Genomic DNA, 25,761 nt, shown 5'->3' with positions numbered 1-25,761 from the left:
ACTGTGGCGTGCTTAAAACATGGCAGCTCTTTCATCCGCTCAAGTTGCTGTACTCACAGTTATCCGTAATGAAGGCATCTCTCCAAAGAACTGCCTCTCTCTTACATAAACACATTTCCAAATAGCAATATTACATGGCAGGTTATTACATTGCCTCATACAAAACCTAGGATGTAATGATGGCAATGTTTTTCTTAAATGGCAAAAATCCCATATTACACATGAAATATTAGATAATATTAGCTCTGAATTGTTTTCCACACACTGTGCAGTAGATTTAGGGACACTTGGTACTGATAAGAAACATAAAGTCGAATAACACATTAGCCATTCTACTGTGCTAGGCCTACATGGCTTTCAATGAGAGAACAAGACACACAGCCTTCTCTAAGATGGATTTAATGCAGTTTTCTTAATATTATTACAATGTATTCGATCCATATTACACTGTTAAAAGAATCAATACTGGTTGTTAATGCAAGGCCTTTAACCTGAATTGATTTAAAGGTGACATTTGATCAAATTCAATACAGGCATGCATGAGCACGGTGAATATTACCTGCACTACGGAGAGACCGTTTTATTGTGCTGTGGTGGACTGTGTCAACGCAGCATCTGCACACTATTGGATTTCAGTTTGGAAATGAGCCCGTCACTGTATACCTCATTTGATGGATTTGATGCAGTTTGTTTAACGACCTCAGAGGCTCAGGTTATTTATCACTATCTTGCACTGCTTTATTGTTTTTTTCCGGTGGGTCAAGAGAGGCTTTGGAGGAATTAGTTTTTATCTGGGCAGGAAAACTAACTGCTGTTGAATTAAAGAAGCTGCACAAAATATCATGGCCTCAATCCAATACTAAGTTATCTTTGCAAAACAAACCTTATCAGCTCAATTGTATTTCCAATATCCAATACTGGCTGTTTGCTAATAATGTCAAGCAAAGAAATGTGCTCAGCAATGCACCACAATGTGCAAAATATACTGCTTTGGTTAGCCGGAGGGTATGGATTCTGATGTCAAAATCATGAGCCAAATCCTGTTAGTGGACGGGCCAGTTAGCTCAGAGGCTTTGCGTGTGTTGTTTGGGGGGGAATGCCAAGAGGAACCATGTGCAGACCCAGCAAAGTGTTGCATTGTTGTTTGAGAATATTAAGCAGCTGTTCTCAAAAACTGCTAGACACTTTTTGAACAGTCTGGGGCCATTTTGCAGCTCATTGTTAAGAAGGATATTTTATGGTTTTGCAAAAGTTTTATTTTCATTCCCGAAAAAGGCTTTACAAATGCAACAATAGATCAGTTTATTTTTAAAATATGCCTCAATTTTGAAAGACTAGTCACCACTTGTCTTTTCTCAAATTCACCATTCAAGTGACTGCATAAAAGCACTTGAAATTAAAAATATTTATAAAAAAATAATTTCAATCACATGAGATAATCATCGGTACAAGAGTTTGCAGAGACCTCAATGAAGTGCCCCTTTCCAGAAGTCCATTTTTGTAATGAGCACTTTCAGAATTTCTCGTCCATGTTTTACAGTTTCTACTTGACCTTGACAAGGGAGATTAATTAAATATTTTGTTTATAAACTGCTGTGGGCAAGGTCAAGACCTTTGAAACTAAACTTTGAATTAAAACCAGTTTCGAGAAAATGAAATCCGTCAACATTCATGAGAGCATTTGGTGAGCATGTCTTTCTTTAGTGGACAACTCTGTAGGCGGAAGGTTTTTCAGTGACTTTCGGCCCACATTATTGTAACAGCTAGTGCTTACAGTGTTTCTACGAGAAATTCTTTAGGTACTCCTTTCTGTTCTTCCTGCTACCAGTTGAGCTACAGGGCACCAGACGTGGATCAGCAAAGGTGTAGAAATTGCCAGCTGAGATTCAAAATTGATGTAGCCATGAACTACTGCCTGAGAAATGAAAAGACTTCTGGGAAAAAAAAGAATTCTGAGATGCAAACATGGTTGACTTGTCAGATTATTTTTTTAAGGGAATATTGTGGAGAGTAAACTTGTAAATAACTTTTGTTTGGCCTTACAGATGGCCCAACACAAGGAATCGTGCCTCTCCAAAGATATGCACAAATTCCCTCGCCGTCTGCTCAGGATAAAGGAACACACAGAGCCCAGCGTGAGCCTGGCGGTATAATTACATCACTTTAAGATCTAAAGGACTCCAATCTTAGAGAAATGGGCGACGTCCCTTGATGGCGCCAAACACACATGGGGGCGATGCACGCTGCCACACACTGGACGCACAAAGGGGAGATCGTTTACAGCTCATTTATGGACAAATTGAACCTTTAGAGAGGAGAAGTTCAAAGGCAGAGCTGGAACTGAATGCAGAGACAGCCTCATCCCTTTCACACACACTTATCTCACACACACAAACACACGCACACAGAGGACCTCCTAGACAAAATAAATCTTACATGTATGGCAGATGTGTCAACAACACTTTAGGTAGAGGCATGAGACACAATTGTCTCTATTGTGCAGGAATTCGGAGATGAAAAGGTATTCGAATAATGTCAAGGTACAATGCTTCTGCATGTGTGTCTTCATTGATGTCTTTGGAAATCGGGGGCGTATTTTATGTTTGTGAGAATGAGATACACTGTGTGTGTGTGTGTGTGTGTGTGTGTGTGTGTGTGTGTGTGTGTGTGTGTGTGGTGTGTGTGTGTGTGTGTGTGTGTGTGTGTGTGTGTGTGTGTGTGTGTGTGTGTGTGTGTGTGTGTGTGTGTGTGTGTGTGTGTGTGTGTGGTGTGTGTGTGTGTGTGTGTATTCTAGATGGTATGGCATTCCGCCTCCTCACTGACACTTCACTATTCCGCTGCGGAGGGAAGCGGAGAGGAGTGAGGAGGATGCCTTCTCAGTCAAACAAAGATGCCACTTTGTCAAGAAACTGGCACCGTGGAAAAGTGAGAGATGTGACACAACAATCAAACATACAGAGAGAAGGTGGAGGAAGAAGTACGAGTGAAGAGTGAGAGGAAGAGGAGGAGGAGGAAAGGTGACAGACATGTGGTTAGGAGGGACTTCAACTGCTGTTATTCTCTATTAAGGCAGATTCTGTTTAAGTTTGAGCTTAACTAGATCAGGCTTCCACAAATTCATCAGTACCAATGTATAAGAAATGCAATAAATAAACATGTCTAACAGTTTATACCAGCAATAAATGCAATACGTATACCATTAGAAGTTAATCAAACTGCAACTGGTGTTGCCGATAAATCTTTATAAACAGAAAAATAAAGTTAATTTTTTTGTTTTTTCTGAGGAGCTCCTGCAGCTGTTAGATCCTCATTAAGATGTTCTATTTTGTACAGCTCCTCTACTTCCTTTTGGTATTTCATAAATCTAAATTACACTGGAACAAGGTTTTTTTCGTGTGTTTATTTTTGTAACGTTCCCAATGAAGACACACTTCATATTGCTTAAAATGAGCTGTTAAAATACAACAATTTAAAGGATGTTTATTTGACAGAAAATCAAATAGATCAATTGTTTAACTTATTGTCTGATGGTGCATTTTTCTAATTGAATTGAATTGCCTCCATGTCTTTAATGTGCCTTCCACGTGTTAAAATACATAAAAAGATGGAGTAAGGAGGGACCGAAAGTGACAAAACAGCAGGATATAAGAAGGCAGAAGGAGGGAGGTGTGATGGAGGAGACAAGGACATAAAAGGAAAATGTAAAGATGAAGCCGGAGACGAGGTAAGGAGAGGTAAAGGACAGAGAGAGGTGAATGTATGGACGTGGGTGGAGCTAGAGAGGATAGAATGACAAAGGTGAGATGATGAGAGGGAGGGAGAGAGAGGAGGAGTGATGGGAGTGACACTGACAGGGCTGGGAAAACAGGGGGGGACGATTGTGTGAGGAAGGAGAGAGAGAGAAGGGTGAGGTCAGATGAGGACGGACAGATGAAGGGGAGAACCTGAGGGAGGGATGAAGGAGGTGACGGATGGGTGGCGAGAAGAGGGGATGGATAAAGGAGAGTGGGACTTGGTGTGTGGTGTGTGTGTGTGTGTGTGTGTGTGTGTGTGTGTGTGTGTGTGTGTGTGTGTGTGTGTGTGTGTGTGTGTGTGTGTGTGTGTGTGGTGTGTGTGTGTGTGTGTGTGTGTGTGTGTGTGTGTGTGTGTGTGTGTGTGTGTGTGTGTGTGTGTGTGTGTGTGTGTGTGTGTGTGTGTGTGTGTGTTGCATTGACCCTCAGTGCAGATAGCAGCATATTAGTAACAGTCAGTCCAAACTGCAGAGCATGCAGCCTACATCAAAGGGAGGGAATCGGTTCCAGAGAGCCTAATTGAGGGGCGTACCGATAAGAGCCCACTTCAGGTGCTGTTGACATGCAGTCTGTATATAGAAATCACATCTGGAATACGATAATGTGAACATAAACCTTAAATGTAAACTTGGTATAAGGATTTCAATTCAGATTGTGTGGAAAGTATGGCGAGTGTTGGCTAAAAAGTATTTAAGTCAAGTCAAAAGCTTTGTGTTTCGATTCCTTCAAGAGTCAATTAACCGATGAAGACTGGTTAGGAGCATGTTAAATAAATGTCCAAAGCAATCCAATATTCAGAAATGAGAAGCAAAGAACAACAAGGATAGGAAGGGATGAAGGCTAGGAAAAAGCAATACACTGTGCATTCATGGCAAGGGGGAGAGGGAGAGTCTCAAATATATTCCCAATAACAGATATCGGACGAAAAAGCAGAGCTGAGGCAGTGAAACTGAGAGAAGTAGTGGAGAATTAACTACGAACACTTGAAAGGCTGAAGGGGTCTTTCAAACACAGTTACCCAGACTTAAACTGAAGCTGGACTTCCTGTGATTGGACCCGGGTGTGTGTTGACAGAGGTTGTGTTTGGAAGGGTACTTGAAAGTATAGCTTTGCAAACTACCAATGACTTCACTGTGGAGACGTTGGACTAGGGCTGGGCGATATGGTCTCTAAATGATATCGCGATATTTACTGACTATATCGCGATATACGATATATATCGCGATATTCTGAAATGTCCTCTAAAAAAAAAAAAAGTTAACCCCTTGATGTTTACAGTCACGCAGTATGATGATTCTAGTAGTCCCTGCAACATATGTCTGCATTAAAAAAATCGACTAATAATGAAGAAAATGAACACATTTGTTGCCTAGTAATTTATGCACTAACTACATTACTACTTGTACTACAACATTTGAATCATCAGTTCTTCCTCATTTTCCTCAATTGTTCATATTTGGTTTATGAAAATAATGATATTGTGGTCATTGTTCAAAATGTCTGCTATTATTATGAGTAGTATTATTATTATTAGTATAATGCGCTTTCTGTCTTCTTGTCATTATCAGGAGTTAGAAATGTAATGGCTATCTAGTAGATTAGATTTGAACCTTCATTCTCCTAAACTGCTGGGACATTTCCCTATAGCCAATACCTTTATATTTTCTTCTCCTCACTTACTTGTCAGCATAGGTCGGCATTGATGTACAGAGCCGACAGAAGACCTTGTTTATATGGGCATCATATTGAGAGGTGCAGTGACGCGTCCTAAAACCAGGAAGTAAGCTGCTGGTTCCTCGACAAAAAAGCAATGGGATTTCTCCACAGGGTTTTGGAAAATAGGCTGGAAATAAGTTCCGTGGAAAACAAACCTGTTTGATAATGCACGTTTTGTTCAGCCGGATAATCTCCACATGTCTTCCCTACTTTAATAATGTTAGAATCATAAATCTAATCGATAGATTATAAAAGGGTTTAGGGACGCGTCACTGCACACTAGAAGCCAACTCCATCGATCAAGCTGGCTGAAACTTTCTCTCCCTCTTCTCTCATGCTCCCTGTCACTCTCCTTTAACTCCTCCGGTGACTTTTATTTTATTTGAAGATAGTTTTTTGCCCGGCGCTCACGGGCAAACGGGAGCTGCTGCGGAGCCATCGCGAGCAGGCTCCCGTTTGCCTTTCACCCAACAACGACAACCGCCTCACGAAACGCTATGTTGTAGCGTTAATAAACGAAACAATTTAACAACATTGCTTGTCAAAGTACCTATACCACAGGACAATTTTATTTTTTTAAGCAATATTTTAGTGGCCCGAGCGGCAAGTGGAAAAGTACGTTATGCTGGCCCGGGGTGTCTAAATAGTGCTTCCGAGCCAGCGGGCCATTTATAATGTCGAGGCCCTGCTCTCTGTCACTGTGCATGTGTGTAATGTTTGTGTGCAAGTTAGATGGTGCCTGCGTGTGTGCCTGCGTGTGTGACTGTGTCTATGAGGGAGAAAGGAAAGCTCATTTGGCCGCGGCGGGAAATTGATTTGACAACATAATACTCGATGTTCACGATGTGGTCATTTTACGACATCGCATGGAGTGCAATCCACAATGTATCGTGTAAATTCGATATATCGCCCAGCCCTACGTTGGACCACAGCAAAGCTACCATCAAGAGAAATTGAGTGTGGTAAGATTAAGCTACTTAAGTTAAATAGGAGAATAAAACCAGCTACATCGAGAAGAAGTGTGCTGTGTTATGAAATAGCAAAATAAAGTCACATTCAATTATAAAATCCACTCAACTGTGTTCAAATAGTGCCAGCTTTTTGAATTCGCACATTTCAAAGAGAGCCTGTTGTCTAACTCAGTTCCATAACCTACAAATGTCTCTTTATACACTTATGAATAGTTAAGCCAGTTAATAAACTACTAGTTTAGCTCCATGTAGTTCACTCCTCCCTAACACAGCTCACAGGAAGACAGAGGGGGATTGACAGAGACAGAATGAAGATAAAAGAGGAAGGGGAAAGGCTCAACTGCAGCCAGGTTGGAGAAAGCTAGCAAAGCGAGTGATTGATGAAAAAGGAATTAGGCAAGAAAGTGATGAAAGGACACAATGAGGAGGAGGGGGGAAGAAAAGACAAAGTTTAAAAGGGGAGTTTCACAACTCAGTATGAGAAATTACCGCGCTGACAAAGTCTATTAGTAACAGTCCGACTCAAACAGAGCAACAAGAATGAATGTGCTCGCAGACCTCAGATTGGGAGAGCAGTGGAGTGGAAACGCTGGGAGACAAATGGGTGTAACGTTCAAATAAACGCACAATAGTCATTTATACTCAAATGTAAGCATGTGCCACTGTAAAGGGTACATGTCCCCCACTATTTAGATGGATGCACATCGAGTTCCTGAGGAAACACTTGTTTGGCGGTGGCTGCTGAAAGCCGAAAACCATTCTGAAATCAACGCTGTGCAAATTAAAAAGTGCGGCCTGTGACGGGGGGAACTTTAAAATTGTGGCGTTTTGATTCAGGATGCTGTGAGTACTAACTGCTCTCCTGAAGATTTAAATGACCCCAATTCCCCAAAACGTCACATTTTTCCCGTGTGATTTAAGGCTCTCTGCAGGATAAGAGGATATGACATTTGACTGGAGAGAAAAGGATGTGTTATAATGGCTTTCTACCAACTAATTGTCTCCCTGATAGAAGAACAGGGTATGTGTGTACCTGAGTGTGTGTCCATGCATACAAGTAAGCAGGTAGAAAGGAAAAGAGGAGGAGATATCAAGAACAAACGGAGGGCAGATGGAGGTCAAATGCAGATTAGAGAAACATCTATTGAAGTCAAAATATTTCCCATCTCATGTTATCCTCACAACTGATCAAGCAAGACATACGCTGTGAGTTGCAACTAGATACGAGTATGATAATGGCCAACTTCCTTGCTTATTTTAGCCTTTTTCATCTTTAAATGGATTGAATATGACACTGAATTCCTTAGCAGTTATACAAAAGGAATTTGGTAAAGTTTACACTGTAGTTATGTCTTCTCTGTGCACATGAAATGCATGATTTATGATAGTTAAATATCCCATTTTCTCCCTACATTATTGTTTCCTAGAAAAGCACAGAAGAGCTCAGCACACTTTTCTAAAGATAAGAGGCAAAATGAAGATATTAGACACACGAGAACCATGCAGAAACACCCATCATACAGATCACCCGTCTTCAAATAATCTAAAGTGTGTTTGTTTTTAATGAATTTACACTTTTTATAAATAGTCTTCAAGTAACCCTGAGAAGTTACTGACCACTGGCAGTATTATGGGCAATATTTTTTTGATCAAACCCAGATTTTGTTTATATATCACACAGATGGAAACGTTTCAAGCTTATCAACAGCTGGTAGCAGCATGACACTAACAAGACAGAGCAAGTTTCAACATATCTTTTTTTTTTTTTTTTTTTTTAAATCAACTTGTGAAAGTGAAATATTTGTCAGCAAAGTTCTTAGGTTTATGCAGCAAGGGGATGATGGTGATTCAGGTTTATCCATGGGTTAAACCGGTTAAACTGATGTATCCCAATGGTAAGATTTGTCCATATTAAAAGCATTTCATGCAGCCATAAAACATAGTAAGCATCCCTGAGTACAGGATGAGTCAACATCATTTTACAGGATGTCAAACTCTAAATACCATTACTAAACTACTTTTTTTGTAATTGTTTTACCAGATACAGGTGAGTAAGTGACAACCGGTTCAATACATTATCAAATAAACTCATTAAAAACGTTTACTTTGATTTCATGGCAGTTTTAAACTGCGTCTGCAAACCCTGAGAGGTGCTTTTGTTATTGAAGATGCTTACGAGCTGGGTGGAGTTACTATGGGAGTTTTCGGAGGTGCATCATTGACTCCTTAAGGAATCATAAAAGCGAAATATGCCTTCCATATTAAGATATACAAAAGATACCATGGGAGTCACCGCCCACATAGATCCTGGGAAGATGTCTTAATCAGCCAAAGTAAATGAAGTCAGAGAGTGTCAGGGGGCTTTTTAACCCACCGACAATTTAGTTAATAACATGTTTCCTTGACTGAGGTAACACTGAGTCAAGACCAAGCATGTAGCAGGTGGGGAAACATGCAACTTTTCAAAAATCAAATCCTCCTTCAAAATCATAAAGGGACTGCCTCCTAAAATAGATAGATAACCAATATTACTGCTGTCACATCTCTCTTTAAAATCATTCATATTAAGTCACATTACTCACATTTTCTGGCGTGCATAAATATTTAAAGACCTAAACTGACAGGATAGATTTAAAAAGAGACACCGTGTTCCTCAAAATAACACAAACTAAATAGTTTGGGAAACAAAATTGACTTTTGGCTGTGTGACTTAATGATTTTCAAGACTTCAATGTTTACTGATGAGTCTTTGTACCCATCCAGAGCTGATTTAGCTCACTTTTGTTTTGTAATGCAAATCATGCAAGATGAATAGGAGCTCCTTTGCGCGTGAAAAGGGGAAAAACAACTACAAAGAGAAGAAAGATGCCAAACAAAACTGTACAGCATCAAAAAAAAAAACACGGTTTATAAAGTTGTCAGTCATGTTCAGTTGCCATGGTAACAGCTGACATCATTGTGTGTTTATGCATCACTTCCCATATTAGTTGCACACGTTAATTAATTAATTTATCTAATTATGGCGAGGATCTAATACCAATTAGCGTAATTGTAGCTTTCTGTGTACAGCCATCAGTGCCGAGCACAGATTTATGGGTGTGACCGCAGGGCGTGTAGACCTGTGGGTTTTTGAGTTTGTGGCGTGTGTAAGTTTGAGACCCGTCTGTGTTTCAGCCGAGCAAATCTCACAGGTCATCAGTGAGTGCTATTTATATCTTTCATCATCCACCCTCTCTTTCACTCCCATTGTCTCTCTGACCTCATCGTCCCGCTTATCTCCTCACTAATCCCACTTTGCGTACCCTTCATCCATCCTCGTTTTTACCTTTCCTCAATCCGTCCATTTTCCTTTCCCATGTTTTTTCTTCTGTTAAGTCTGAAATTGCCTCCACTCTTATCGATCATCCATGGATGTATAAAGAAAACTGGATACAGAATCGGAGGTGGGGGCCAATTCATTCCTCTAAAAGTTGCTCAGTGGCACTTGAAGCCAAAAAGGGACTGACTGTAGATTCAAAAAGTACCTGGATCATGCAGACTTAAGTTTTCCTGAGGCCCTCCCTTCAATCTACCTTCTTTTAATAAATGTTACCACTTGTTGATCATAGTGATTTAAATAAGGACTAAAAGAGTGTGTGTACTGTGTAGTTGATTTAGCTAAAAAACAAACAAATGCTGGGTGAAAGACCTTTCTTCCTCAATGTGGGTCAATGGGAAAGTGTGTTTTTAGGCCCAATGAAGTCACTGACTGGCACCGACACGCTACGAACATGTGCTTTGATTATTCACAATTTTGGCTAGTGAGGATTCTATGATAACATAATTGATGAAAAGGACATTTTCATCAATTCATCAGTTTGGAAATGATGCTCTGTTTTTGTCTGGTGTGAGAGATCATGCCCGGGTAAAAGACAGCTGTAGTTCGGCTTTGGAATGTCCTTTTTTCTGTTGTGTCATAATGCATATTATACGACCAATGTTCATATTTAAATAGTTTCGGCAATGTTCTTCATAGATCTAGCATCTCATATTGCACCAGATCAATGTGTTAAAGACTACACCATTTTATTTCTAAATGCATGATGTATATAAATAGGAACCACTATGGCTCGGGGGGTAAATGTTTGTCAATTTGGATAAAAGCAAAGATAACGTGTAATGAAATCATGATGTATAATCGTGATCTCAGTATTGAACAAATGTTGGTAATGATGTTTCTGATAATCATAAAACCCCAGCCTCCTCCAGGCCTCCAACATCCCCTGTCAAGTTTCTGGGGAAGCATCTCACCTTGGAGCTGCACCAGACAACACACAAAAAAAATAACTGCATCAACCATCCGCACATGTAAACATCTGCTACTCACTCTGTGATCTCTTCAGTGACCGTGTGTTCAACCTGCAGTCGAGAGTTGACCTCGATGAAGTAGTGTTTGCCTTGTCGGTCCACCAGGAACTCCACGGTGCCCGCGCTCTCGTAGCCCACCTGCAGAAAACATGGAGAGAAAAAGGCACTTTTACAGCTCCGAGTTCTCCTAATAATAATGTCAGCTGTGTAAACAGTCATGAAGAAGCACTCACTCATCTTAATGAGCCATGAAAGCAGAAGAACAAAAACACAGTGCTCTCTCCTCGCAGATATTACTCCATGAAATGAGAAAATAAGCTCCGTTTTATTTGTACAGAGGCACGAGGGATTTTTTCATCCTTTTCCTGCCTTGTAATAATTAGGTCATTAATCAAGGGGGATTTATTAAAAGCTCATTATAAAAGCACATTTTCACACTGCAGTCAGATTCAAAATCACTTGCTTGATAAATGTAAAGAAATGTGTATTGGAAGGGACCATAATATGTCTTCTAAGATATGCCGTAACATATTGACATCACTATGGACCACTTGCGCTTCTATTGGCTAGCGCTCCAACACATTTGACGTGAATAAAGACCTTTCTGAACATTAAAGCATGTAAACATGTCACAGTAGAGCAGTGCTTCTCAAAGTGTGGTCCGTGAGCGCCCCCTAGTGGTCCGTGAGTATATTGGTAACATTTCCCATTTGAAATAAATAAATACATTTAGGTTTTCCGTACTCTCGCGGGAATATCTCCGCAATGGAGCGAGGTTAAGTTTCACTTTCAATTGCATGATATAGCCCTGTGCAACACCTTCATCACACATGTTGCCACTTGTTTGTACAATTTTCAGGCGATTTGTAATCTGTTCTAGAATAACGATGTGTTTTTTTATATTTGTGGAGTTAGGTGGTCCGCAAGTGTTTTTTTATTGGTTAAGTGGTATGAAAAAGTTTGAGAAACACTGCAGTAGAGGGAATCAATACAAATATGAAACCTGAAAATGAGCATAATCTTTCCTCAAGAATAGACAATATGTCTCTGTTGAACTTATATACAAAACATCTGCGTAGGTTTGTAGGAACTTGCAAAAAACATGTATTGTTCTCCTCTATTCCACGTGAATATATTAACTAACTGGGACAAAATCCTCTAAATTCCAAAGGTCTAACTTTTTCTAAGTCTGCGTCCCCATCTCACAGTCTTAAGCAAACAGACGAATGTGTAATAAATAGAAAACTAAAGACAGTGTTGGCAGGAAAAGCAATGGTTCGCATATGAAGAAACAGAATGCATTAAGAAAGTGCTCACATTTAAAATAAAATGCGGGTAAGAGTACACCTGGAGCACTTCCATGCTCGTTTCGGCAAGCTGTTAACTGCCAACGCAAAACGCTCATGAGCTCATCTCCAAATGCATTTATTTTAGTTTTCAGCTTTAAACATCACCGTAACCTACTAAAAAGGTTTTCTTTCTTTTTTTAAACGCACCCTTGATCTAAAATTTCCATTTAGTCTGCCTAAGATGTTTTTTCTCTCTCCTTTGAACAGAAATGTTCTCACTTTGATCAGCTCGGCGGTGTGCAAATGTGCAATTTGAATGACCATGTACTGCCCTTTATTCATTTCAAAGTTATTCAATAGCTCATTATTCATTCAGCAGAGAATAACAGAGCTGTTTTGGATGTTTCTTTTCAACAGTATACATCTTCATTGACTATTTATTACAGGACATTTCTTTTGACATTTTAACTTGAATCAGGGAAAGCTTTTCTTTTCATCCTTTTGTCCCCAAATAACTCAATCGGAGAGAATCTTAAAGCTAATGTAGCACATGCATAAAAGTATTTTATGAAGAGTAAATGAAAACGTCTCAGATCTAGTTTAATATTTGAGTGTAATTGCTCTATAAATGTTATATAAATAAAACGCATCATTATTATCACTGCATTTTGCCGGTATGAAAATTTCCCAGAAGATTTGAGCAAAGCAATCTGATTCATGTTCCAACTATTTTCACCAATTTAACCAATCAGAGCGGTGCCTCATCACTGATTATTCCTATAATCAAAGTGTTGCTGAATATGAAATAAACCCTGTTTCGAGGGAAGGAAATCATTGAAGAAAACAACATCCAAAGATGGGAATGAAGATAGAGGGCTGCGAGCAATCAGATATCTAAAACACAAGCTGCAAATCAGGAAATCACATATTCCCAGAAGGCACAGATGTGGACGGCTCCGGAAAAGGCCACAGCGCCACCTACGTCTGAACATATCTCAAACTATCTGATGAGCATAGTCCTGTTTTTTGATTCTTCCCCCCATCTTTGTAGTGTTCAGACTCTGTGAACAAACCTGGAGGAGGTGAATGTTCCAAACCAATTCCTTCACCCAATTCTTCAAAGACAAAAGTGCATGTTCAGTCTTTAATAGTTTAAAAGCAGCCAACTGCCTTATTTCCAACATTTGGCAAGCGTAAATGTCAAGACAATCAAATGAGCAGAGGAGGAGGGAGGGATGGATTGCAGAGATAAAGATTGCCTTAAGCTAGGAAACAAAATAAATGCAGCAATTAGAGTTTGGCAACTAGACAAACACAAAACAAGCCAAAAAAAAGAGCTCAAAACAGCTCTAGAAAGTCTGTTATAAACAGGGCTGCACATAACTGGTGCGCTGGTGCGCAGGTGCACCTCTGCCAAAAAAAGAGCACCGGGTCATTTGAAAAAAGGCGCAATTGCGTACCAACTTTGAGAGAGAGAGAGAGAGAGAGAGAGAGAGAGAGAGAGAGAGAGAGAGAGAGAGAGAGAGAGAGAGAGAGAGAGAGAGAGAGAGAGAGAGAGAGAGAAAAGAGAAGAGAGAGGAGAGAGATAAGAGAAAGATATTTGCGAGTTGCATACGAACTCAGGGCCGGCCCGTAGCACTGGCTAGATTTTCGCCTAGGGCGCCATATCTGGGGAGGCAGGTTTGAAATAATTCCAATGTATACTATAGGACAGTAACCAAAACATATCCTTTAAAACTGGAGATAAAAAAAAAAAGCATAAATAAATAAATGTTAAGGTAAAACAAGATATGAATGAACAACACAAATAAAATAAGTTACATTCATTTGTTATTGTCTATGGTAGGTTATTGGTTATGTTCACATACTTATTTGATTACATCCACTTGTCTAAGATGACAACAGAGACTTTCGACCCAAAACCAGATGTTGACTTATGGATGCAAGCAGCTAATCGCAGACTCAACCAGAGAGAAAGTAGTAGGCCTACATCATCAGCTACCATGTCTGACAGAGAGCATTAGCATAGGAACGTAGCACTATTGAAGCACTTAATATTTTTTTAATTAAGGAACAATTATGTGTCAGACTGGGTGAGACGCCTCAAGGCACTAATACACAAAATGTAAATGTTCAGCCTGAGCAACCTTTCTCAACCTTCTCTGTGTGCAGGCAGATTTTTTATTGTAATTCTGTGCATGTGTGTATTTCCTGTGAGGACAAATACATGCAGCTAGGCCACATTGATAAACTCCAACACACACACACACACACACACACACACACACACACACACACACACACACACACACACACACACACACACACACACACACACACACACACACACACACACACACACACACACACACACACACACACACACACACACACACACACACACACACACACACACACACACAAACGTCCCATCTCATGCTTTTCTGGTTATTACCCGTCCCCTTGTGTGTTATGTAGCTTTTTCTGCATGTAAACGGTCTGAAGAGTCACAAACCCTCAAAGTACACCCTGTAGAGAGTAAAACTCTATCACAGAAAATACCTGTCTATGCTGCCCCAGAACGCCTCGTTGGAGATTTTTATTTTTCCATTGTTTACTTCTTGGGTATAGTGAAGTATGTCGGGTATAGTGACGTAACGTAATGGCTCCGCAGATTGGTCCAAATGGACCAATCCGGAGCCGTTACGTTTGGACCAATCCACGGACTTCCTCACACTTGGCGGGACGTTGCGAGGCTCGCTGCTGCGAGGAGCGGGACACTGAGCTGGCTCACTGGTGTGGGGTCAGCGAGTCAGCGAGACACCGAAACTCAGCCTGGGCACACACACACACACACACACACACACACACCCGCAGCCTGGCTGGGAGTTTGTGTGTGCCCAGGCTGAGTTTCGGTGTCTCGCTGTCTCGCAGACGGCCACTGGGCTCGCAGGGAGGGGGGACAGGAGCTCCAACAAGCCGTGTAGGACAGAGAGTGAATACACATACTTTACAGAGATGCTGCATGAGAAACCAATGTGAGTTTGGAAAATTGCACAATGTAAATGTATTTTAATATACCTCAATAATGTAATTATGATCAGCAGAAATGGCCATGAAATGGGACTTTTAAGGCAAGTGAGATTTAAGACATCTTCCACCTTTCTTTAATGTAACGCCGAATACAATTTAGTGCCAATTACAAAATCTTGGTGAAACATTTGGTAATGATTTACTGATTATTTTTATTGTACATACTTTACGACTTTTGAAAGTTTAATTTAAGACATTTCGAAAGCAATTAAGGCCTTTTTTTATAAATGAAGAAAAAAGTGCACACAACTTCTCACGCATATATTGAAGGTTTCACTCCATATTGCACTCTCACACACTGAGTCAGTGAGTGGACTCGCAGCCAGTGGACCAGATGGAGCGCTCGCTGCTTTATAAGGTCTGACAGACAAGTCAGTGAGCTGTATTAACACCCGAGAGGTCACCGAGGGCGACGAATACTCGCATCCTACCGCAGTATTTAATGTATATTCACATATTTAACTCCCTGCAGCTGACCACAGTGTGTGAGTGATGGCGCTTAAAGGATCCCGATGAATGTAGCAGCTCAGAACAGGAAGTGACAGAGACAGATAGCTGGGACTGTACTGCAGAGAGTGAGACAAAGTACATATGAAGAGTTCATGAACAGTGGGAGAAAAGGGGATGGATGGAAGAAGAGGGGGAGGTAAAAGAAAGATTGATGGATTGATCACATGAGGACAAAGACGAGTGAATGTGAGGATTAGATGGAGTAAATCAGAGAAGGGAAGAAGGGCAGAGCTGCCATGATGGAGGGACTGTCACTCTCTTTCTGTCATCAAGCACTTCAGTTTAAAATCATTTGCACGCGACGTTACAGGATGTTCAAATCCAATGAAAACTCCTGACAGTTTTTTTATACGCTCACTCCACAGCGACTGGCTATGACAGAATATTATTCAAAGACTTCACTACACTGGAAACTGCTGTGTGAACTCATTCATCAACAAGATGGAGTAAATTACAAACGGCATTCAGACCCTGATTGCAAAGAAAGGTCGTTTTTATTACCTCAGCCAAGGAGGTTACGCTTTGAGTTCTGTTTGTTTATGAGTAGGAGCGATAACGGAAAAAGTGGTAGCCTGATTTTCATAAAGGAAGGGTGAAGCTCAGGGTGAAGGGAGGACATATTTAAACGACATTTAAGAGGAGATTGGCAAACACAGAATATTTCTTATTTATGGAAACGACCTTGGGCCAAGCTGCCTGAAATCCTCAGGGATGTTTAACCTGTTAAGCCCCAAGCCTGTCTTTCAGGTCTCAGGCTCGAAAATGACATTCCCAGAACAAATGACCATATCTTCCCTTCTAAAAAGGGGAAAATTAATAATCTTTTTTCTCAAAGTAATGATAAACCTGTGAGTTGGATGTAGAAAAGTCAGAATCAATATAGACGTTTTTCTTTTTAAAGAAAATTCAGATTGAACATGGTAAAAAACTGTAAATTATAGTGTCCGTCCAAGAATTATTTTTTACCTATAGTGAAAACCACCCTTGAATGATGGGATGGGACACTAAAAGCTTTAGGAATCCAAAGTACAACATATAATAAGTACCCTGTATCAAGATTGATGCAAAACAAGTGACATTTTACCTTTTTAGAGAGGTTTATCAACAAAAACTCCACCTCTGGGGTCATTTAGGTGGAAATGGGCGTTTTTGCCGTTTCTCTGGAACCCATTGTCGATTTTGGTGATTGACATCTCTTTTTAACCATTAGAGCCAATAGAATCGAAGGGGGATTTCCACATACACACCAACGTTACCATTGAGAAGTGGGGGCTATGCGCACGCAGTTTGCCTAAAGCGAAACCTGTCTCACGCTCTGAAATCTGAAAACTTAAGTTTCAGCAGCGTTTTTATCGTTTTAATGCCATTGAAGACAATTTTTGATCAGACAACGACAAAGGTAAGACATATTGCGGTGTTTGCTACCTAATGCCACGTGTTGTGATGCATGTTTTTGTTTATAATGTTGAGAGTTCTGATCATGGAGTGATGCTATAGATACCTATCGATTCTGTGTACTCTCACGATGCTAATCGATATGTTGGATGTGCAGTTACGTTAAGTAATAAGGGTGTTATACCGTGTTTTCTGTGCTAACGTTGTTAGCATTTTTTCGCTCAGGGCTAATTCAGAGGCTCAGCGTTAGCCTTGTGTTTTTTTGTTGCTCATATCATCAGTTAGCCAAGTTTCTTCCCGTTACAGGGATATGAAACATTCATAGTTTATTAAATATTAAGAAGCCCTCAAACGCTGTTTCCTGCAGATTATGCGTTTTTACGCCCGGGGGCGGGGGGATGGGGTTCAACAGGTTAAGGACAACATTGAGCATATTTGTTAAAGTGTGGAGGAAACTGTTCAATACAGAAATACAAGCATCTAGGGACAAACAACTTCCCTGCACACAAGACCTCAAATGATGTTCCTCCTGTATGTAAAGGTGAGGCTGCAGCAGGTACACAATCAATTGTGTAAGACGAATAAGAAAACTTCTCCATCTTACAAATCCCATTGTTGTTGCTGATGGAAAGGTGAGGACTACAGGGCCCTAGCTGAGTGAAATGACCCAGATATTTCAGTGGTAGCCATGGAGATAGCTGGTAGAACTCACTAAGGGAAGGCGCTTTAATGTTTCCTTTCCTATCTCCTTTATCATAAGGTAAACTGGATCATTCTTTACCAAAGGAAAGGAGATGGTGCCTTCTGAATCTCCTTGCAGCAGCAGTGAATTTGAGTCTTTGTTTAATTGTACACTATGGATAATTTAAGTTAAGGGGTTGTGATACTCCTTTGGTCAAAAAACTTGAGTTAAACATAATTTAGTTTAATAATTCCAAAAGGGTTTGTTGTATTTGTTAAGGCCTTTAAAAATAAGAAGTAGGTATATCGAGACGAGGTGTTGCCTTTAAATTAGGACAACAAATGCTTCTGCTGACCCGATGTCCTTCAAGGCCACATCATTTCCAAAAAATCATTTCCATAGTGACGATAATTGCAAGGCAAGAAGAGTCTCAGGGGGACTCAGCTGCTTCAGGTCATCCCTGCAGCCCACACAGTGTCCCTGATGTGAGGGTGGGTCGATGGCATTCAGTCTACAATAGGCTGCAGTGGAGGCCTTCGAGCGGTGACAGAACTACAGATTGTATGAAAGAGAAACAGGATGTTTCAGCAGTCATTGGCTCCAACTGTTGGTGCAAATCGGTGAGGCCACAATTCAAGGTCTGTCCTTGCAGCTTCTCTTGACCAACAACTTCTTTGTACCTCGATACATATAGATGTGTTTCTGAATCTTACATTTTGTCTGATCTACACTGATAAAGGTTACATGCACAGTCATATGCAACTTATATTCCAAAAATTACAATGTTTTTTATGCTTTCTCCCATTAAGACATCGTGGTTATGACAAATGTTTGGGTTTAGTACTATTCCTTAAATGTATACACCTATTTTAGATTATTGTCTCCATTGGGGTTTTTACTCCAGTTTGTTGACCCTCTCTCTCTTGCCTGTTTACTGCTAGAAGAAAAACCCCAATTTTTTGGTTAAAAGTAGCAACACCTCTACTTTTAAACATTATGAAAGACCTTGATGTAACAAGGTTTTTGTATAATTGCAAATATTGCAATGTAGAACTTTTTAAAGATGGAGGTTAAAGGAATAATAGAGGATGGCTTTCTTCTTTAACCCTGAAAAAATGACCATGAGAAGAGCTCAGACCGGCTTTTTGTTTGCATGAGTATTTTGTGTGTACGTAGTCAAGTTTTTTTGCTGGCCTTGCACATTGTCTAATCTTAATCTTGAGTGATGTTTGGGATTTAAGTTGCACGGCTTCTTTTAAGTGTTGCAACATTAACAATGTGATCCTCTTTGGCTTCTAAAGCCACGGTTTCTTTGAATCAGCAATTTGTGATTAGCCTTGATGTGTCTTGAGTGAGAGCCACGAGAGTCCATCGCTATGTTAATGCTGCAGAATAAAGAAACATCAGGTAAAATCCTGCCATAGTCGACACCTTGTTCCACCCCCAATTATTTCAAAATGTCATAACATACTCCTTTTAGACACCAAAACCTCCATTTCCAAAGATTTATTTTACATACTTCTAATTATTAGACATTTCCGTTTGTTCTTGCCAGAAAGATATGGGGTCATGTTACCTCTGATTACGTTTGCATTAGCTGCTAACATTTTTCATTTCTGTGTCAAGCATCGTCTTTATTTGAGGGGCTTACTGCGGTTTCATCTCTGCAAGGACACGCTAAGATTCCTAGGCTTGGTGCAAAGCATAACAATCATTTTTCTTTTTGAACTTTTGAGGTCCAGAAACCAGTTACTGAATACAAAACTGGCTTTGTTGTTGTGAGGAGAAGAAATAGAGAGGTTTTAAAGATGTTCTTTGAGAAATGCTCAAATCAATTCAACAGTGCCTAGAATATAGTCAGATTCTACCCAAATACCACACATTCACAAACAACCGCAGGGGTTACCGGGTCGGCACTCACACTACACTTACTGTCTAAAAAATAAAAAATGTTTTGCTTTCAAGGTTGTTGCTGCAAGGTTGCCGTCACTAAATGCAAATCATGCGAGGAGGAACAGTATTGATGATTCACTGCACACCACACACAAAGCGATAGACGCGGACAGGCCGTGAGAGACGGAGTGGCAAGGAGAGACGGAGTGGCTACACGCTTCGGGAATTTACCACGGCTGGGCTGCCATCCACTCGTCCTGCTTCTGCTGCTGTGGAGGCCCGCTTTCACCTATCTTGTGCTGAGGTGCGGAGGAGGATTCGCCGCGGAGGAGCTCCCACGGCTGAAGACCCGCCCTCCACCTGTCTTGGTTCCGCTGTTGGAGGCCTGCTCCCACCTGTCGCTGCTGTACGGGGGAGGATCTGCCACGACTGTTTCTGCTTCTGCTGGTGCGGAGGCCTGATCTGGGGATACCGCGGAGAAACCGGAGCGCTGCCACACTGCTGCCTCGCCTGTTCCTTGCTGCTGTCCTGACGTGGATTTTGCCCCAGGAACATCGCGGATACTGTGTGCTGGACTGGGAAAATGGCCCATATCGTGATTCTGCTGTACCTATTGACTGTGTTGGACAATGAGAAGATCGCTAGTCATCCCGAGAAGTCTACTGGATTCAGGCCTGTTCTACCGCCCGCAGTGGACATCCCCTGTACGGTTTCAGATGTGTTACACAAACAATTACTGGTTGCCTTGCCGCGGACATTCATTTCGACAAATGTTTGTCTTTCTCACTTGCCTGCTATGATGGTTCTTCAGAACTGTTTTTTGAGCTCTAATCTCACTTTCGCGGAGTTTGCTGGTGACTCTAAAACAGTTGACAATGTATGTGTGTTGGTTAAGAGAAAAAGGTGCTTGGTATTTTTTAGTGGGAATGCTGTTAACAGCATTCCAACTAAATGTTATTCTACGCACGAAAAGTTTATTATTCCGCCGACTTATTTTGCCGCGCTTCTCCTCCCGCATTGAACATCGCAGAAACTCCGTTCAAACATCAAAACGTTCAGCTCGGTCGGGAATCGATGGCTATTACTTTTCTCATTCATAACTTTCATAATTCCAGAGATACATCCCATAATACATCACATTTGTAACCATTGAAGTCAATGGAGAAATTCTTTAACTTCAACAAATCTTCATGCGACTTCAACTGCTAACTGTTCATTCATACTTTCACTCAGAAACCTCATTCTAACTTTAAAATGTTACACATCTTTCTGACATTATTCGTGTAAAACAACTTTTATATCTGATTCTTACTTTTAGAGATATTAAACATTGTTCAGACCTTGTTTTAGAGGTTTTCTTCAGATTTTAACATTAACTAGAGTGAGTGATGTCACAGCTAGAGGTTAGAAAATCTTGAAATTTGCCTTCATATTTTTTTTTTAAACGGCCATAATTCCCAAACCCTACATTCCTGAGACATAATTTATCAATACAAACATAGGAAAACATCTCGTTGCTTGAAAAATGACAAATAATTAAGCAAAAATAATTAAAGAAAATGCCTCTTGAGGGCATGAAGTGACAACAACTTTCAACATTCCTCCATTAAACCCCATTGTAATTTCAGACAGATATTTCCTCACGGTAGCAGCCGCACACCTTTAGTTAAACTGCCAAAAAGGCCACATTATTAACCCGAAAGTACACAAAAATTATACTTCAGATACTCAACTTCCTTGACATGCTTCACGTTTTGGAATATTTAACAGATATCTGTTACGGTTCTAACACAAAACGTTCACATCTAATAGGTTTATCTCTCATTCAGAACAATGAAGCCTTTGATCTCTGGACGCCTCGTTAGCTCAAATATAAACACCTGTGTAATGGAACACGATGATGTCATCGCTCCAACTGACATGCTCAGAGCAGTAGACTTCAGATAGCAGTTTGCTAACAGTCCAGCCGTGAAGACATCTACGGGACAGTTTTGAGATTTCTTCAAATGCCGTTGCCATGGCAAAACAATGCTCGCCATGAAACACGGCTTTCTCAAAACTTCAGTGAAAATACTCCAATCAGCCCAGAACTTCACAGGTTTGGTAAGGATGCAGCCATCAACGCATCTAAGCGTATTATGGGGTGTCAACAAATGCCGTTTCCGTTGCGATGGACGACTCGCCATGAAACATGATGTTGCTCTAAGTCCGATCAACACAGTCCAATCGTCCCCCAATCTTCACTTGTATATCACCGGTCCATGCCTCAACAGCTCTACGCCAAATCTCAGATCTCAGATCTCAGATCTCACCATATGCCGTTTCCATGGAGTTATAGCGACATCATGTTTTATGGCGAGGGATGCGTATCCCTCGCCATAAAACATGATGTCGCTATAACTCCTATGAAAATGTTCAAAAAGTGCTCAAACTTCACATGTGTGCTAACAGTCCAGCCGTGAAGACATATACGGGACAGTTTTGAGATTTCTTCAAATGCCGTTGCCATGGTAACACAATGCTCGCCATGAAACACGACTTTCTCATAACTTCAGTGAAACTGCTCCAGACACCCCAAAACTTCACAGGTTTGGTAACGATGCAGCCATCAACGCATCTAAGCGCATTATGGGGTGTCATCAAATGTCGTTGCCATGGCGATAGATCATTCGCCATCAAGTTAGTTCAGAAGTTTGCAGTTCAAATATTCCGCTGCTTTTCCAAGCCTTTTTACTTTCTTTTCTTCTCTCTTCACACATTCAAGCCCCCAGTGTTCATGTATCATTTCAATCTAAATTCTTCACATTTCAGCATAGCAGTTTAGCGTGAGCTTTTCAGCATAAAGCATTCCCACTAGCAATTTCTTCAGGAATTGCATTCTCTAGTTATTATTGTTACTATCAGGGAATGTGCAACCAAACCCTGGTCCACCCAGTAGTATCAGTAGTCAGATAGCTACTCCTGCTGATTTTATTTCTAGGTCTGGCTTGGGATTAATTCACTTAAATGTGCGCATTCTGTTACCTAAATTAGATTTTGTCCGTATTTGGGCGAGCTCGACTGATGCTGATGTCATTGTCTTATCAGAAACGTGGCTAGATAAATCCATTTTGGCCTCTGACATTTACATAAATGTTTATAGTGTATAACGCACCGACTGTCCTAAAAAAGGTGGTGGCGTTACCATTTATGTGAAAAATAAGTTTTGTGTAACCAAGATGGTTTCCAAATCTATTAGTAAACAACTAGAATTTGTATCCATGAATATCAAAGTTACAAAGGGTCAACAGGTCATGGTGGTGGGCTGCTACAGACCCCCCTCAGCTGTCAAGGACTCTTTATCTTCATTGGCAAAACTTTTATCTCAACTTGCCTACAAGGAAATAGTGCTGCTTGGTGATTTTAATTGGGACTGGTTAACTTCTGTGTCAGAGGATTTTAAAAACCTGTGTATCTCTTTGAACATTACTCAGATTATAGATAGTCCTACTCGCCCAAATATTAAGTCCCCAAATAAATCCTCCTTAATTGATCTAATTTTAACAAATGTTCCACATAAATACTCATCTGTGGGAGTATTTGCTAATGATGTGAGTGACCACTGTGTTGTAGACACAATTAGGGACACTAAGGTCCAAAAGGTTAAACCTCGTATCATCCTAAAAAGAAACAAAAAACACTTTGTGGAGCAGGGTTTTGTACATGATCTGTTTGATTTTGATTGGGGTAAAATCGATCTGTGTGCTGATGTAGAAACTGCATGGTCTTATTTTTATCTTGGTTTTATGGAAATTATAGATAGACATGCACCCCTGCGTAAATTTAGAGTGAAGGGACGAGACAATCCTTGGTTTTCTGCTGAACTGTCCAGTCTCCTTCATGAGAGAAACAATGCCTGGGCAAAGAATAGGAAATCAGGCTCAGAGGTAGAATGGCTACGCTTTAGGCAGCTAAGAAATAGCTTCACATCGCAAATAAAAAGTGCTAAGTCAAAGTACTATTTGTCAGTTACCACAGAAAACCTAAATAATCCTAGGAAATTTTGGAAAGCCATAAAATTGATTTCCACTGGTGATATCCCAAATGAGCTACCTCCGTGCCTCATCACAGTATCTGGCATTATATCGGACAGGGCTACTATGCTAAATTGCTTTAATAAGCATTTTGTGTCTTGTGGCTCTCTGTTTGATTCTGTCACTGACTGTGCTTCTGTGAACACTCCAATCCTTGACTCTGAACAATGTGGTCTGGAAAACCCTTTCAGTTTTACTCCTTTTACTGTTGGTGTTGTTCATGAAGCATTATCCAAGTTAGATCCTAGGAAACCAGCTGGCCCGGACAACATAGAACCTTTCTTTTTAAAGATAGCAGATTTTATTGCTCCATCTCTTACTTCTCTTTTTAACCTCTCCCTCAGCACAAATACAATTCCAAAAGTATGGAAGTCTGCTTATGTCTTGCCTTTACTGAAAGGAGGGGAGGCAACTATTTTAAAATAACTATAGGCCAATTTCTAAATTGTCAGTACTGGCTAAAGTGCTCGAACGACTAGTGAGTGAGCAAGTAAAGGAGTTTTTATGTAAAAATGATATCCTGTCTAAACATCAGTCAGGCTTCAGAAAGAAACATAGCACCATCACTGCGACAATGAAAGTGGTGAATGACATTACTAGTATTTTAGATAATAACCAGAGTTGTGCAGCTCTGTTTATTGACCTTTCCAAAGCGTTTGACACCGTTGATCATCGCATCTTAAAGCAGAGGCTACTCAGTATTGGCATATCCAGCCATGCAGTGGGGTGGTTTGTGAACTATCTCTCTGAAAGGTCCCAATGTGTTCATTTTTGATGGGCTGTCTTCTGAGTGGTTAAACATTTCTAATGGTGTACCACAAGGTTCTGTTTTAGGTCCACTTTTACTCTTTTAATACTGTTCAGACTCAGCTCTCTGAACTAAAGCTTCTTTTAAAATGTGGATAAAACAAGGTAATGCTCTTTTCAAAAGCTGAAAAGACACCAGAGCCTGTTTTAGATATTGTAACTACGCAAGGGAAAAAACTTGAAGTGGTAACCTGTTACAAATACCTTGGTATCTGGCTTGATGACTGTCTCTCTTTTAAACTGCATGTCAATAACCTGCTAAAAAAACTGAGGGTTAGGCTAGGTTTCTTCTACAGAAACAAGTCCTGTTTCTCACTTGAGGCCAGGAAAAGGCTAGTCACTGTGACCTTTTTACCTGTGCTGGACTATGGTGATCTGTTTTATATGAATGCACCAGCCAATTACCTGATCAAGTTAGATGCCGCCTATCGCAGTGCACTGAGATTTGTGACAAACTGTAAAGCATTAACCCATCACTGTACCCTGTATGCAAGGGCAGGTTTGCTTTCACTAACTGTACGGCGGCTCAATCACTGGTATCTTTTTATTTACAAAGCAATGTTAGGGAAACTTCCATCCTACATCTGCTGCCTGATCTCACGGCGTATTGTAAATGGCTACTGCCTGAGATCGAATGCTGTGGTTGTATTAAATGTGCCAACTGCTAGGACTGTCTTAGGGAATACAGCTTTTAGATGCGCAGCTCCGCTAACTTGGAATAGTCTGCAAAAGGAATGGAAGTTGAGCAGTTTGGTTCCATTACATGTTTTTAAAGCAAGGATAGATGCTATCCAATCGGAAACTGTTGGTATCTGTAAATGCTACTAGCTATACAAACTGTAGTCAATGTAAATATGCCTTATGATGTCCTCTTTGTTTTTCTGTCATGTTTGTATTCATGTTGGAACTTACTTGCAGCAGGTCACCATTGAAAAAGAGGTCAATGATCTCAATGGGTTTTCACCTGAATAAATAAAGGTTTTGAATTGAATTGAAAGCCTCACGATTAGTGCAGACCCCTGCCAACTCCCTCAATGCTCTACATCCAGCAGCCAGAGAGCAGAAGTGCATGCTGGGAAGGGACATGTCCAGGGGCAGTCAAGAGTAATGTAGTACACCTGCCCAGTCATATTTATGCAGCACAGGGGAAAAAACACATAAATTGTTCAATTGACGGTTCTGACCTGACCCTGT

General features: G+C 40.6%; 1 protein-coding gene across 1 annotated transcript in view; it reads right to left on the bottom strand.

Moving 5' to 3' along the window:
- pcxb (pyruvate carboxylase b) overlaps positions 1-25,761 on the bottom strand; it is a 298,980-nt gene that overhangs the window by 220,134 nt on the left and 53,085 nt on the right. The window contains 1 exon segment of the mRNA XM_079671136.1: positions 10,845-10,963. Coding sequence (XP_079527262.1) covers positions 10,845-10,963 — 119 coding nt within the window.

This window comes from Notothenia rossii (genome assembly GCF_949606895.1).
Source record: "Notothenia rossii genome assembly, chromosome: 3".
Classification (NCBI taxonomy): domain Eukaryota; kingdom Metazoa; phylum Chordata; class Actinopteri; order Perciformes; family Nototheniidae; genus Notothenia; species Notothenia rossii.
This window is presented reverse-complemented; position numbering and strand designations above follow the sequence as displayed.